The sequence below is a fragment of the Sceloporus undulatus genome, chromosome 1 (genome assembly GCF_019175285.1).
Source record: "Sceloporus undulatus isolate JIND9_A2432 ecotype Alabama chromosome 1, SceUnd_v1.1, whole genome shotgun sequence".
NCBI classification, from domain to species: domain Eukaryota; kingdom Metazoa; phylum Chordata; class Lepidosauria; order Squamata; family Phrynosomatidae; genus Sceloporus; species Sceloporus undulatus.
In genome coordinates this window covers 85,334,531-85,346,669 of record NC_056522.1, presented here as the reverse complement: position 1 = coordinate 85,346,669, position 12,139 = coordinate 85,334,531, and the positions used below count along the sequence as shown (strand labels likewise).

General features: G+C 39.2%; 1 protein-coding gene across 4 annotated transcripts in view; it reads left to right on the top strand.

The window, feature by feature from the left end:
• Positions 1 to 12,139, top strand: part of MTHFD1L (methylenetetrahydrofolate dehydrogenase (NADP+ dependent) 1 like) — a 199,051-nt gene that overhangs the window by 39,311 nt on the left and 147,601 nt on the right. For all 4 annotated transcript variants that reach the window (XM_042444996.1, XM_042444915.1, XM_042445168.1 and 1 more), the window contains 3 exons: positions 1,269 to 1,380; positions 9,838 to 9,929; positions 10,370 to 10,467. In XM_042444996.1, the coding sequence (XP_042300930.1) occupies positions 1,269 to 1,380; positions 9,838 to 9,929; positions 10,370 to 10,467 (302 nt within the window). The remainder of the gene's footprint in view (positions 1 to 1,268; positions 1,381 to 9,837; positions 9,930 to 10,369; positions 10,468 to 12,139) is intronic.

Sequence of the window (12,139 nt, the reverse complement as noted above, 5' to 3'; positions counted from 1 at the left end):
TGTTTTTTTCTGTATTGTATTATGTATTATGTACTGTATTTTTATATTGTTGGCATTGTATGGTATTGCATTGTTTTTTTCCTGTGCATTGTTTTGCTTTGTATTCTGAGACTCTGTTGTAAGCCGCCTTGATCATATGGAAAGGCAGGGTATAAATAAAACTAATAATAATAATAATAATAATATGGGGATTTTGAAGTTCTTTTTGCTGTGAGAAAATGTGGTATGATTTTTATATCTTTGCAGGCTAATGAACAGAGTAGATGTACTCTCTTGGTATGTAGTTTTTCCAGTCTCTGGGTGTCTTGGAACAGTTTCTCCCTGTAGAGATCTCCAGTGTGAAGTCAAAGGCTTTTACGGCCAGCGTCTATAGTTTTTTGTGGATTTTCCAGGTTATGTGTCCATGTTCTGGAATAATTTTTTCCTGACATTTCACCTGAATCTGTGGCTGACACTTATCCCAGAAAAGCCACAGAAAATCTTCAGAAGAACTGTGCTTTTGTCTCAGGGCAGAATAGAAACTATCTTCAGAGATTTCCAACATATATATTGTATTTCCGGAAGTCACACAATCTGGCTAATTTTTGTAGAAAAATGTCACACAATGGTATTAGTGTGCAATACAGTGCACTCTCTCTTTATCTGTGGGATTGAAGACTTTTTTAAAAATAGTTAATTTCTTGGTTAATAACCATTATAGTTAATAACCATTACTAAGTTCTCTGTGCTCAGAAAAGAGACAAAAGACAATGGTGTATAACTGTCAGTACGAACAAGTGTGATGCTGTGTCTTGAGTATTGGATTAGGACTCTGATGACCAGGATTCAGTTTCCTCCTTGGCCATGGATATCTACTGATTAACCTTGGGCATGTCACACTCTCTCAGCCTCAGAGTAGGACAATGACAAACCTCCACAGAATAAATCTTGCAAAGAAAACCCTGAGATAGGTTCACCTAAGGGTCTCTATAAGTCAGTGATATCATGAAGACATGCGATAATATAATAATAACAGCCAGCATTTTATATTATGTAATGAAATCCACTGTTTTTATTATTATTTTACAGCTTGAAAAAGTAATTTGATAAAAGAGATGAAAATTCTCGGACTGAAATGTTTTGCAAAGTGATGACCATATTCTTAATATTAAAAATTTTATGTACTTGGTTTTCTGATTACTGAGTTAGGCATAGCATCAACACTGCATATTCTGTACTCATCTGCAAACATAGCCAAGTATTTTCTCTTGTGTGATTTCCCCCTATAGCTTCATGATGCTGATATGGTGGTAGTGGGCAGTACCAAACCTAAAGAGATTCCAGTTACTTGGATGAATCCTGACATAACCACAGTAGATTGTTCACATGACATTTTATGGGGTGAGTATAAAGTAAAAATCATATTTCTACATACTTATGTTAGCCATTTTGAGTACCTCTTCAGTTTGTGCCAACTACCCTTCTGTTGATACAGGAACATCTAAGGACTCAGGCATAACTCATGAATGTGTTATTCTTGTCCTAGTCCTGTCTTGGTTTTTAGTGACCTTTAGAATAATATTTATTGGGTGTAGGAACAGACATAGCAATCCTTGCTATGCCAGTACAATGCGACCTACTGTTAACATATGAAAAATGTTCTCCAACAGATTGCAAGGCCAGAAGATATCGGGTTGGTTTTTTGGGTTTTTTTTTTTTTTTTGCAGTTCACAAGTTCACAAATAAGAGAAATCTGTTTTGTTTATGACCTGCACACTATCCATGTGCCTTCTTACATATGTTTTTGCAATAGCCTGTTTCTTTGAGTCAGCTGAAAAAGAACAGCAGAAACATTCTCTCTTGCTATAGTTATTAAATATAGATGAGTATGTGTGTGCATGTGTATACATATATTGTTTCATAGGGAAAACTATGTGTATTAAATATGTGCATATGTATTAAACACATATCCTACTAAAAAAGAATGCACAGTGGTGCCTCGGGTTACGAAAATAATTCGTTCCGCGGCCGCTTTCGTAACCCGAAAAGCCTTCGTAAGCCGAAAACCCATAGGCGCTAATGGGGAAAAAAAGCCGCGGCTCTGCCGCGGCTCCATTTAAAATAGCGCCGGAGTTTTTTCGTAACCCGAAAAAACTTTCGTAACCCGAAACAATAAATCCCTATGGGATTTTTTCGTATCCTGAAAAATTCGTAACCTGGGTATTTCGTATCCCGAGGTACCACTGCACTTAGTTAATTGCATTATATTTATTGATATACCTATTGCTGTTGTATGATGGGAACCATGTCATCCAAAGAATCTTTCAGTTCACTTTTATTTTTAAAAATATGTATATTATATTAAAGTTTTGTTCATTTGACATTCCCCCACCACACCAAATACAAAAGATATCTGGTGTTCCCTAGGTTTTATGAATGCTCTGTTTGCTTAGTGTCTGTGAGGTCATAACATTTAAAATGTTGCTTCATGTCAACAATGGCCACTGAACAATTTTGTCATCACTTTTTCTTGGCTTCTTCTGTTTCACTTAATGCACAGGTTACATATTTATGTATTTATTTCTTGAAGAATGTAAAGAGCCTTAAACTATATACAGTGGTACCTTTTTCCCCATTAGCGCCTATGGGTTTTCGGCTTACGAAGGCTTTTCGGGTTACGAAAGCGGCCGCGGAACGAATTATTTTCGTAACCCGAGGCACCACTGTACAACTTTGACATCATAAAACAACTGAATTCTCTTTGCATGATTAATAAAGTTTGGTAACACATTCATTCCATTTATACTTGGTCAGTGACTTGATCTCAAGCAGGACAATCCTGTAATGTAAATCTATATCTCATTGAGTTGAAGTGGTCCCACTCCTGAGTAAGTGGGTATAGGGTTGTCCTATTTTACTTTACAGTGATCAAGGATATTTGTTTAATGATTTAGAGGGTTGACAGACCGCCCCAAAGGGGCAGCCTGCATCTACACCTTTCCTATCCAGATTGGGGCCGTGGCAGCCTTACACCATGACCCCAATTTGGCCTTTCAAGGGCACAAAAAGGAGCTGCAAAAAGTGGCTCCTTTTTGCACTTTCGAAAGAGCACTATAGCCATGGCAGCGCAGCTATATGGTGCTCCTTCAGTGCTGTGTTGTCTGGACACATTGCTGGATGCACATCATGATGCCGCACACCGTGTGGAGCGGCATGCAACATCAGAGCACCCTGGTGGGGCAGAGTTGGGCATAAGTCATGAGGATGTGATACCTGACTGCCCCCAGACTGGCCTTGTTAATGGAGATACTGTATAAAGTAAAGCGCAGTCCAAATGAAGATCTAAACATTGAATTTGGAATGAGGAAGAGGAACCAATTCATCATTATGTGTGTTCAGGAAAATTGTCCACATGTTACTAGTACTCTGCTAGCAGTATCATTGACTGGCTGTTTTTGTTGGTTATTGATGAAGGCCAAGTATGTTTTGAGTCTTGTTCTTTTAGTCTTCCCCAGACTTGGGATGGGAGCTCTGCATATCTTCAGTCACTTGAATGTTGAAAGGTCACGTGATAACTTGCATGCGTTAATGAATGAATAATCATTGAATTTTCAGGTGACCTGATGCTGTTTCAGGCATAATACTCTGTCCAATGGACTTTGCTCAATGATACTACTAACACCTGCATAAATTCTCTACTATAGGGAGCTTCCAGATTGGTCTAAAAAAGTGTGAGTCCCCATGATATGGCTCATTGGGTTTTACTGGGTTTTGCCAGTTGTTCTTGCCTTTGTTTCCACTCATTCCATTTTTGGGGCGAGCAGGACTGTTTGTAGCATTTTTTTTTTGGATCAGTGCCATGGCTCCACCAAAGTGGTTTTTTAAAACAAAAACCTGGGGCATGACTTGCTGAAGAAGAAAGTCATCACCTATTTATTTTTTTAAAATAGATTTATGAAGTTAAAGTGTAAAAGTTCCATCTCACTGAGCAGACTGTGTGAGAGTGTCTTTGAAAGGTGTTTGAAATCTGCAGATAGTGCAAAATGTGGCAGCCAGATTGTTGTCAGGTATGCATATTAGAGACCATATAAGCATCAGAACTGCACTGGCTTCCAATTTGTTTCAACTCAAGGTTCTAGTTTTGATCTTTTTCTTGTAGTTGTTAACTGTCTTTAAGTCAACCCCAGCTCAAGGTGACCCTGTGAATGAGACATATCCCTATCCTCAACAACTCTACAGTTGTTGGGTCTTGCAGACTCAGTGCTATGTCTTCCTTGATTGCATCTATCCATCTTGTATACAGTCTTCCTCTCCTTATTGCCCTCCACCTTTCCAAGCATAATAATCTTTTTTACTGAGTCATGCCTTCTCATTATGTGGCCAAAGTATGACATCCTTAGATTGGTCATTTTGGCTCCTAGGCAGAGTTCAAGCTTGATTTGTTCTGGGACCCATTTGTTTGTCTTTTTATCCATACACAGTATAAGGCAGAATTCTTCTCCAGTACCACATTTCATGTGGGTTGATTTTCTTCCAATCACTTTTCTTCACTGTCCAGGTCTCATACCCATACGCAGTGATGGAAAATAAAATGGTATGGACAATCTTAACTTTAGTGTTTAGTTGTATATCTTTGCACTGCAGGAGCATGTATAATTCTTTCATAGCTGCCTTTCCTAGTCCTAATCTCCATCTGTTTTCTTGGCTATACCCTCCATTCTGTTTAATGACTGATATAAGGTATGGGAACTTTTTAAACTATTTCAGTTTCCTCATCCTCTACTTCGAATTACTGTAAATTTTCCATGGTCTTGATTTTTTTTAATGTTCATCAGTAAGCCTGCCTCAACACTTTCTTCCTTGACAGGTCTTTGTCTTTAGGCTTTGCATTGACCGTGGAACTCCCTACGAAGGGAAGTTCTTCTGAGCTTCTGGGGGCCAGCTAAGAGATTTCTGTTCCAGATGGCCTTTGGTTTTTGAAATTTCCTTGGCTGCTTAATCAGTCTGATTTTTTTTTAATTGAAGTGTTTTTAGTTTGTTTTAAAAGTTTTTATCTGTTGTACCTCTCCTCAGGAGCCCTAGTGGGCTGAGAGGTGATACATAAAGGCCATAAACAAACAAACAAATTTCACTCAAAGAAAAATTCAAAGAAAAAAAAAGGGGGGGGAAGAGGATTTTTAAAAAAAATAAAATAAAATAAATGTCACTGTCTCAGAATAATTGCCAGAATTAGTCCAGGACAATAGAAACATCATTTGGATATTACTGTCACTGTTTTTAAATACTGTAATGAAAAGTACATCAATACATACCAGAATTTCCTGGCATGCTTTTCCTCTCTGGAGGGGCCCCTGGTCACTTCTAGCAATAACTGTTTGCTCTTCTGACTGAAAGTACAATCTAGCTCAATCTTCTTCTAACCAATGCTTCAAAGGTCTCGGAAATGGTGAAAATCAAATAGGTGGAAGAAGCAACGGTTTGGGAGGCAGGGAGAGGAAAGAACAACTTGGTTAGGGCCTTCTGCTTTCATATTGTTCTGACTGAGATGCCAGCATGGCATCACTGCAGCCATAGTCAGTTTATGGCTGTGGTACACTGTGTTTTAATTTCCAGCAGAGCAATCCCAGTTCTAATCTAAATTGAACTTGTCCAGAAGACTGGGTCTGAAGGATGAACACAATTGAAAGAATTTTGATTTTTTATTTTATTTTAATGGTATGTTTAGTGTTTGCTACATAATCTCTTTTTAATGGCTTGATAATCTTTGCTACCAAAAGTTAAGAATTGTCGTCCAGCAATACTTAAGAAGTATCGCAAGGGTGAATAAGACTAAAATTCCATGCGTGCCCAACCAGTTTCTAACAGCAGGAATTAAACAGGCTTTTTCCCCTAAAGAGCATGCAATTTTGTCACTAGTGGTGTAGTAGTCTGAGTGTTCAACTAGGACCCAGGAGACCAAGGTAAAAATCCGTGTGCTGCCATGGAAACCCACTGAGCAATCTTGGGCAAATCATTCTGTCTCTTCTGAATGAATCTTGCAAACCAACAAGCAAACAAACAAAAAACCTTATGATACTGTTGCCATATGTTGAAGTCAACTCGAAGGCATAACAACAAATTTTATTTTGATGATAGTTGTTCAGACCACAGGCTTTTGAGCCACAAATAGCTATAGGTTATCACGCCTTTATCTTACTTCCAGCACCAGTCAGTACCATTTGTTGAGGAATATTAATTTGGAGGGTGCTATAAATTGGAAACAACCTGAAGGCAAACAACAACAACAACATTGTCCTCATGTCTTGCTTGCAGACTTCCCATACATATCTTCTTGGACACTGTGAGTAGGCCAGAAAGGACCTTGCTCTGATGTAGCACGTCTCACTTATTTTACAGTGTTTATTCAAGATGTACTTTCAAGCAGAGACATGCTAATATGTGGACTTTTCTTATACGTTTCCTGGCCTTCAGTAGGAGTCATCTAGCACATGAAGGAAGAGTTGCTCTTCTGCTTTGCAAACTTACATGCAATCTCTCTTATTTTGCTTAGATACAAAAGATAATGGTAAATAACAGGTTTTAAAAGAGGGGAACTTATATTTCTTTCCAGTGGGAATCGTTAGAGCAGAACCTGGAACACTATCCCTCGGAGTGTGGTGGAGTCTTCTCCTTTGGAGGTTTTTAAACAGAGGCTGGATGGCCATCTGTCAGGGGTGTTTTGATTGTGAGTTCCAGCATGTCAGGGGGTTGGAATGGATAGCCCTTGGGGGTCTCTTCCAACTCTATGAAACTTAAAGCAATTAGTGAATTATTTCCATACCATCCAACTGTCCTGGTTTGGCAGGGGTAGTCCTGATTAATCCTGTCACTCCCCGTTTTTAAATGCTTTAAAAATATCTCAATTTGCCCTTTGTCCTCAGTACGGGTCAGTTGCTGCAAGCTGAATTCAAAGTACAAAAGTTGTTTCCACTATATTGACTTATCAGTTAAGAGAAGACAGAAAGGATGGAACCTTGCCCTTCCCAGTAGGCTCAGGCAAAATCAAACTATTGCATCTTTTCCTAGCTTGCATGTTCTTCCTCCTTAATAACCTTTGCCAGCTTGACCACACATGGATATTATTTGGCCACACATGTTCCAGTTTTCATATGTGCAATATTTGAAGGTGTGGATTTTATTTAGTGCAGAGACTAAAGACAGTCTTTCTATTCTGGCTATACAGAGACAGAATAGGATGCAACATGAAAATTTACTTTGACTCTGGCCCTGTGGGTTGTCCTCTTAATGAATCCTATCGGGAGGGGCAGGGGGGAGCTAAACTGTAACCATAGTTATTTGTTCCTTCAATCATTTGTAATTGCTACAGATTTTCGACTTTACAGAACATTTTTAATTTGTCCTTGCAATAGCCCTTTGACATAGCTTCATATAAAAAGTGAAGATATGCTGCTCAGCTGTCCAGTTATCATTCAGGCATAAAAGAAAAATTTGAACCATGGCCTTCTTGTGCATATTCCATAATGAGCACTCTTTACTACATGGTTTTTTAGAAGAACCCAAAGTTTTCTGATTTCCTGGTTAGTGTAAGAAACGCTGCAGAATGTCTAGTGGCACTCTGTATTTTTCTAATCAGAAAGTGATTAGAAAGGGGGATATGTTAGAAAGAGTGATTTGCTGGTTTCATTAAATTTTCCAAAAGTTTAAAGATGTAAAATACATTTCTAGAATTTTAATATAGTCTGAGATGTGTAGCTTATATTGAGATGTTAGTTACATTTTATTTGTAAACTAGAACCAGGTTGCTCTGTTCAATCACCGAGCAAGTAAATGTCAAGGAGAGAATGAAAGTTTTATCTGTTACAATTCATGTCCAACGTACTTTACAGCAGTAATTGGAAGAGTTCTTTCAGGTACATCCAAGAACTCACAAAGGGTGACTTGATTTTTTTTTTCCTCCTTGAGCCTTAGGCTTGGTGCCACAAATTGTTTTTGAAGCTTCCTTGGAATTTTAAAAGTAGCTTGTCATGTTGAGGCAACATGAAAACATAATAAAAGCTATGCTGGGCCAGACTATCTAGTCCAGTGTTCTTTTCATATAGTGGCCAGCCTGTTGTCTATGAGAAGCTCAGAAACAAGACATAAGTACAGTATCACCTTCTATATCACATTGGCTGGCATGCTGAGAGGGACATTTGCATGGATAACTTTCTCTTAGCCATACATATACGCTGGGGTTTGGCTCCACATACATGTGGAGTGGCACACAGCATCAGGGTACCCTGACGGGGCAGAGTCAGTCATGCGTTGTGAGGATGCTATGCCCAACCCCGTCGCCTTGCCATACAGGGCCTCACTCTCACCTGGCCATCAGGGAGGACACTTCAGAATTGGATCACTGCTCATGACAGACCTTTTGATGGGTCAATTCATAGCTACCCTCATGGTTAAATTTGCTGGTTGGCATCATTGCAATTAGGCCATCATTTGCAAATTTCCCCCCAGTTACAGGGAAAAGCTTCCACTTAATAAAGCAGGTGTGGGCATTTTGAGTGTTATCTATGTTCCTGGCAGATGTCGGGAATGCTTTGATTGAGAGTTCCTGCATGGCAGGGGGTTGGACTGGATGGACCTTGTGGTTTTTTCCAACTCCATGGTTTTATAATTCTACAATTTAGACTGTATTCTTTGGAACAACACAGACTCTTGGGCAGCATGTCTGAAGCTCCTCTGTAGAAGTGCCCACATTCACATATAGTGAAAATGAACTTTTGATCTATTTTCCAAACTCCATTAGTGAAACATAACACTGGGATCAGCAGTCTTTGGGAACTTGACCACTTCAAGACCACTTTAATGATGCACATAGGCTTGGCTGTTGTGTGGCACTTAAATTGTCAGAAACTTATACAGTACAACTCCCATATCCACAGAGCCAGTACCTGCAGTTTCAACCCAGATCTGAAAAAGTATAGTCTCTCTAGGAGGTCCTCCAGCATGACTCTGTGGCCAACCTCTTCTGGAAATACTGTATAGGGATAAGTATTATTCACTATCCGTGGTAAGTGTGAGAATGTAGCCCCTACAGATAAGAGGATTGCACTGTATAGCTAAAGGTTCCTGCAAATGTTAGAAAAAGCCAAATTACAATAAGGGATTTGATTATGAAAAGCAGCCATCATGATGGTAGCAGTGGTGGGAATTTGGACTTGGGATTGTAGGGTGGATTAACACTTTGCTCAGTGCCAGTTCCTTGATGCACCCCCCTCCCCACCACATGCACACTCATGGGGGAAGCACACAGGTCTTTATACAGAGCCTACTGTTAGACAAGAAAACAGACACTGGAAGATCATGGATTTCTTAGATAACATATGGTTTGGCTCTCAGTTTACATACTTCTTAGTAAGTGTCTGATTCTTACAAACGTTATTTTCCCAATTGTGTATTCAGGGAGCCTCTTACATCTGTAAATCTCTTCAGTATGTGGATTTGGCATCACAGTATGGTTTCTTATCAGTGTTATGTGGATGAAAGACATTTGGCAGCCAGTTAGTAAGTCAGAGTTCTTCTGTGCTTTGTGTCCGTTCCTTCCTGCCCTTTGACAATGTGCTTTTCTCACACAATTTTACACAAATTTGCCCTCTGTAGTTGAGTTTCTTTTTGTTTAACTGGGCATATCTTTGTTAACTTAGGTACACCTGTGTATTCTTTCTCTAATACTTATACTTAAACCAAGTGGTATGCTTTCTCATACAGTTAGTAGTAATAACGGTAACAGTGACAGTTTTCTTCTTGTTGCACAGTCACATCTGTATTTCCTCATTCATTGTGTTTGATTCTCTTACTTTTATTTTATAGGACAGAATGGTTCTGGTGAACATCTTACAGGGCCCAACAACCGCACTCCAAGTGAGGCTATAGGTCAGCTGTCAGTGGCCATATGTATGCAGGTTAGTTAGACTATTTTGTTACTCTTGAAATACAGAACAGAAAACAGCCCTGAATGTAATCCAACATATAATTAAAGGAAAGGAGATGGCTAGAGATACATGAGATGACTGGAGATGCAAATTAATTTTTCCCTGTCTGAATTTCTCAGGTGGCTGGTACTGCCTTAGGTTTTGAGAATTGCTGCACGTGTACAGTTTGGTGTAGTATTCAGTTTGCATTGATCTTTCATATGGCTTATCAGTTGTGTAGCTGCATCATGATTTTTTTTCTTGTGCTTTCAGTTAATCAGTATGTATGTGCACTAGTATGCTTTGGTCACCTGTAAGAAAAAAAATGTAAACTAAAAACTGACTGAAATGGTCTTGAAAATGTGAGCAAGAGAATATTGTACTGACTATAATGTATTATGGCCTTGGTTTTTCTTTTCTGTTCCTAAAAGAATTTGATAAAGATCACTGAGAGACTGATACAAGACCAGCAATATAAGAAATGGAATCTCCGTTGCTTGAAACTACAACCCCTTTCACCTGTTCCCAGGTAGGATACAAAAAAATGCTTCAGATTTTAAACTAAGCCTAATCACATCTGTCTCAGAAGTGTTCAGATTTTTTTTTTCTTTGAGCCTTATTACACAGAGGTTTTTGCAGCTTTTTGCAGCTCAGATCCGATGTGACTGCAGGTCCAACGATGTGAATTCATGTGATAACATGATGTGTTATCACACACAATTCCTTTCTATGGGGGCTCCTTCCATGGCGCTTCCAGAGTGACCCCTCATTTTGGCAAAATCGGTAACAAGCGAATTCACAGAAATCGCTTCCAAGCTCACTTCGATTTCACTCCGAATTGGTCTGGTGTGGAATGCAACTTTGCTTCTGCTCTGGTACATTACTGCAAACCTCCCGGGTTGCAAATTTCCTATGATGTGGCTGCAATTTCCCCCATTTCCTTTTGATGGTCCTTTCACTTTCAGGGCAACTCATTTTTTGGGAATATATATATGTGTGTATGTGCGTGAATGTGAATATACAGATCTATCTATCTATCTATCTATCTATCTATGTGTGTGTTGAAATTGCTGAAATGGAAGGTAAAATAAAAAAAGGGGGATGAAGAAGACACAGAAAAATTCACAAGGCAAATATTCACGCAATCATGCAATTACGCAAAACAGGGAACAAGAACTTGCGCCCCTTTTCACCCCAGAAACGTACAAGGTCACGATGCGTTCAGCCCCCCACTGAGCATGTGCAAGGGTGCCGATTCAAATCATTGAATCCCACCGGTGTGGTAATACAATTTCCACTCACTCCGCTTTGCTTGAATCCGCATCACGTGACTTGCCTTGGATTCGATTCCCCTTGATTCGGAAGGGCAACGGAAGGGCAACCAGGTGTGATAAAACATTCACATTATAATGTGAATTCGCATAGCTGAGCCAGGAGTCATCCCGGATCTGAGCTGCAAAAACCTCCGTGTGATAAACACCTTTGACTAAAAGAAAGAGAAGCATTAACTAGTCCTTTTAGATGTTAAGTGTCCATTGTTTTTTTAAATTTATTTTATTAATTCCTTCCATTTTTTTTTTATGTCCCTCTCCTACCAAGGGATTCAGGGTGTTTACATGCTTCACTCTACTGAATCTGAAATGTTTGTTCAGTGATGGGTTCACAAGTTGGCCGTAGTCAAGTCATAGGTTGGCCCCAAAATTAAAGGAAGGGTTGAGAATTCATGTGGGTGCTAGAGATACAAGTTTATTTCTCCCTGCCTGAATTTTTCTGTTGGTTGGTGCTGCCACAGTTTCTGATTGCAAAAGATTTTTTGTTTTGTGTGTGAGTTTGGAGAAAAAGGTAGAACAAAAGAATTGTAGTTTTCCTATAGGTTTATTTCAGGAGAAAGTTTAAAACATTAACCCAGTTCATGTCAGTCAGGTCACATAATACAAAGCAAATCCAAGTAGGCTTACTTGTTCATTGAGGCCAGTGTCTGTTAATCTTTCAGTTGTTTGGAGCTCATCTTTTAGACTACCTGACCATTGGCTGTGCTGGCAGAGGCTTTTAAGAGAAGAAGTCCATAGCAAAAGTTAAGCACCACACATTTTGGTCCACACTTTTTAAAGCATGGCTAGGCTTCCAAGGGTGGTACTGGTAGGAATTCCTCCTATATTGTCTATGGCCAGCACAGAACAATTTATGAAAATAGATGTCTC